Source organism: Coffea arabica, chromosome 3e (genome assembly GCF_036785885.1).
Source record: "Coffea arabica cultivar ET-39 chromosome 3e, Coffea Arabica ET-39 HiFi, whole genome shotgun sequence".
NCBI classification, from domain to species: domain Eukaryota; kingdom Viridiplantae; phylum Streptophyta; class Magnoliopsida; order Gentianales; family Rubiaceae; genus Coffea; species Coffea arabica.
In genome coordinates, this window is record NC_092315.1 from 13,865,606 (window position 1) to 13,869,533 (window position 3,928).

General features: G+C 36.8%; 2 protein-coding genes and 1 long non-coding RNA gene across 3 annotated transcripts; 2 read left to right on the forward strand and 1 right to left on the reverse strand.

Annotated features, from left to right (window-relative positions):
• The first annotated feature begins 465 nt into the window (after positions 1–465).
• Positions 466–1,263, forward strand: LOC113737381 (zinc finger BED domain-containing protein RICESLEEPER 1-like). The gene has a single exon (XM_027264624.2). The coding sequence runs from the start codon at positions 466–468 to the stop codon at positions 1,261–1,263; it is 798 nt and encodes a 265-aa protein (XP_027120425.2).
• Positions 1,264–1,316: 53 nt separating this feature from the next.
• Positions 1,317–1,649, forward strand: LOC140038658 (uncharacterized). Its single transcript, XR_011842228.1, has 3 exons — positions 1,317–1,368; positions 1,440–1,498; positions 1,607–1,649. It is a non-coding gene; the product is annotated as an uncharacterized lncRNA (long non-coding RNA).
• A 1,649-nt stretch (positions 1,650–3,298) lies between these two features.
• On the reverse strand, positions 3,299–3,691 carry LOC113737382 (uncharacterized). Its single transcript, XM_027264625.2, has one exon. It carries the CDS (start codon positions 3,689–3,691, stop codon positions 3,299–3,301), a length of 393 nt encoding a protein of 130 aa, XP_027120426.2.
• Between the last annotated feature and the right edge of the window lie 237 nt (positions 3,692–3,928).

Genomic DNA, 3,928 nt, shown 5'->3' on the forward strand with positions numbered 1-3,928 from the left:
GTGATCACAGGGCACTGGATTGATTGTTCTTGGAAGCTACAAAAGAGGGTCTTGAACTTTATCAATCTTCCTCCACCTCGAAGAGGTATTGACATTTCGGACGCTCTATTCAAATGTGTCAAAGAGTGGGGCATCGAGACCAAAATTTTTACAATTTCGGTCGACAATGCCTCAGCTAATGATGTGGCTGTCCGGTTACTGAAGGACACGTTTTCGAGGTGTAACCCCTTAGCTTGTGGTGGCAAAATTTTTCATGTTCGATGCTGTGCTCATGTGCTGAATTTGATGGTGCAAGATGGTCTCGGGGAGATTCTAGACATAGTAGAAAATGTTCGTGACAGTGTTGACTTTGTGGGCCGAAGAGAAAGTTGACAAATTTTATTTTCAGAAATTGTGCAGCAGTTTCGACTCCCTGGAAGAAAGCTTATTCATGATTGTAGGACACGGTGGAACTCTACATTCGAGATGTTGAACTGTGCAATCAAATTCAAAGAGATTTTCCCAATGTATCGAGAACGAGACGTACAGTATTATTGCTGTCCATTCGAAGAAGATTGGGAGAAAGTTGAAAAAGTATGCAGCATTTTAGAGACATTTTGGGCAACTACAAACATCATTTTAGGTAGCGACTATCCAACTTCAAATTTGTTTCTTCAAGAAGTTAAGAGAATAAAGCTAGTTTTGGATAGTAAGGCTAATGATGATGATGATTTCGTAAGAGCAATGGTGAGAAAGATGAAATTCAAATTTGATGAGTATTGGGGAGAATGTAATCTATTAATGGCTGTGGTTGCTGTCTTAGATCCTCGACAGAAAATGACTGCTATAGAATATTGCTTTTCTAAACTTTTTCCACCTAGTGAAGCTCAGCAAAATATTGAAAAGGTTAGAAATGCTGTCTTTGAATTATACAATGAATATTTGCAAGCAAATGAATTACGTGAGGGTGGAAATAGAAAGGATTCTCAGGTTTCTTCAAGTAGTGTTTCTGAAAGTAGTGCTTCTGGTTCGGGTTGGGATGATTTTGATGAGTATGTGAGGGAATATCAAACTGGACCGCCTCAAGAATCTGAATTACTCATCTATTTGGAAAAGGGTCCAATTAAGATTGATTCAAGTGTGCCGCGACATGAATTTGATTGTTTGAATTGGTGGAAGAATAGCAAGCTCACATTCCCAATTTTATCCAAGATGGCAGCCGATATCCTTGCCATTCCTATTACCACAGTTACTTCTGAGGCTACATTTAGCGCTGGAACATGAGCAATTGACTCTTATAGAGCCTCACTAGCTATTGAAACTATAGAAATGATTATGTGTGCCGGAGATTGGTGCCAAAACATTCATGGAGTGAAAAAAAAGATAAAAGTAAGTTTATTTCAAATTCATGTTATTGAAACAAAATTAGTTTATTACTTATTGTTATTATTATTTTGCAGAAATTGAAGGCAGCAAAAGAGATTCTACTTCCCATAAAATGAATGTGATAATTGGAAAGGTACATTGTTTGTGTTTAACACTTCGATTCCTCTTCAAAGATCTTGTTTTAGATTTTACCACTACTATTTTATTACTTAAATTATTTTTTTTTTGATAGGGCCTGTAGTTGAAATTGGAAAGTTGGAAAGGATTATCGTGGAATGGACAAGAAGTTGTTGTTTTATTGCTTTACTTGCAAAATTTGTTTCACTTTTTTAAGTATGGTTATTTCTTGACAATTGACATTACCTATTGAAGACATTCACTTGAATGTTGAGTTGTTGACACTTTGTCTTTGTTTTTTCTATTCGTGTTACTTGGTGGATGTTGGTTGTCTGACTTATCTTTGAATTTGGATGCTGGTTTTGATGTTAAAATATGTATTGATGAATTTGGATATTGGTTGACAACTTGCATAACGGCTGCAAATTTTTTGATAGTTTGGTGCTTTGGCTTTAAATTGATATTTAAAGCTGGCTTGTCTTAGATTCTCAATTATATGGATGAGTTTGGACTTAGGACAGTGTTGTTCAGTAACGTATAGCAGAGCTTTTATTTTCCATTTTCGAAATTGTATCAAGTCTATCCATTTTTGTGATGCATATGCTTTTTGTCTCGATGTAACTTTGCACATAAATTGTGATTTATATTTGAAGTTTTTGCATTTGCATTAGCTTGTCATTTCTCCGGCAAAATTTGTTAGAAAATGTCACTGCCAAAGTGATTTGGTTCATAAAAGGCTGAATAAAGGACAAATTCTGCTTAAAGATAGTAGATTGTTTGGTTCAGCAGGCTTTAAATGAGCACAATTTTAATGGTTCGAGCTCGACCTCTCGAATTCGAGCTCGACCTCAATTCGAGCAATTTCGAACACGAGCTCGATCCTCACGAATTCCTTACGAATCGAATTTGAGCATGTGAAATTAATATTCGTCGATCTCGAGCTCGATCTCGAGCCTTAAGCACTTTGTTGAATTCGAACTCGATCAAACTAGTATTCGAGCTCGATTCGGTTCGTTGACACCCCTACCCCGTGCTCATTGCTGAACGAGAATAACCGACGCCAGTTGCAATTTAAATTGCTGGAAGATTCGCATAGCTTCTATAGTGTCGAAACTCCAATTTTAGAGTAAAATTTTACGATAGTCACTAAATTTTTTCAACAGTCAAAATTTGATCACTTAATGATTGATATTACATTTCAACTATCGAATGTGTGAATTTAAATAATATTGTATTTCTACATATCCAACTATAAATTTTAGGAAATTTCGTCTGATTTCATCATTAACTCTACCAAATTTGAATGCATGCACAATTCACAAAACACATTATTAATAGTTGAATTTGGCAGAATTAATAATGACATCATGCGAAATGACTCAAAATTTATATTTTTAATAGTTTAGTGAATAAAAATATACTATTAATATTTGAATTACCCAAACTCAACTATCCAAAGGTTTAATGACTACTAGATAATTTGATCCCAATTTTATTGGAAACACTAAAATTCAACAGGAAAGATGTTTCTTTATTCCATCAAGCATTCAATTACAGTTGCACACTAATACTGGTGCTTATTGAGAAATGAACTTAGAAGTGCTGATTTTACTGGGGGGGGAATACTAAAAAGCGACCACAAAAAATGTTACTGCTACCTAGACAGCAGGGCTACTAAAGAAAGGCAGAAAAACACTAAGTTTAAGTTACCCAGAAAATAAAAATAAAAAGAAAAGCACAAAGTTTGCATGCCTACAAACTAAACCTCCCCAGTTACAAAATAAAATCATTCCAATTGAAAAAACAAAAAAAAAAACTATATATTGGTCAGCAATTGGGGATCAACATCAATCCTAGCCACACTTTCTTCAGCAAGTTTAGGGAGCTCCAACTCTCCGACCACCAACCCGGCGACCCCACTAACCTCCCCCCTAAGTATCCTGTCCTCCGCCTCTTCATCCACATAGTTTGGATCGTTTTCATCTATGGCAGGAGGAGCTGCACCCAGTTCATTCTCCGCCGTGTCCCTGGGACCCTCCCAAGTATGCTTTCCCCCGTGACCGGACTTATGCTGACGGCTTAACGGAATCCCATCAATAGGACGACAGTCTTGTCTCTGGACGCCCTTGTCAATCAGTTTCTTTTCTATGTACTCAAGCGTGTCAACGTTGTGACTGTCTGAACGTAACAGTTTCTTTGGTATCATCATCTACACGATTCATTACCTCAACTTTTATTTATTTTGCTGCTGAAGAAAAACATGTTGTGGGTGTGGGTCTTTAATGTTGTTGAAACGTTCTTGACGATGGAAAATGCTATGTTGGGTCAAGGGAAAGAAATATGGATCGACAGGTAGAGGAGAGGATACTGCCTGGGGAAGCTAGGCTGAGTGGTAATACCCCCACACTTGAACCATTGCTTGTCCTCAAGCAATAAGAAATACAAA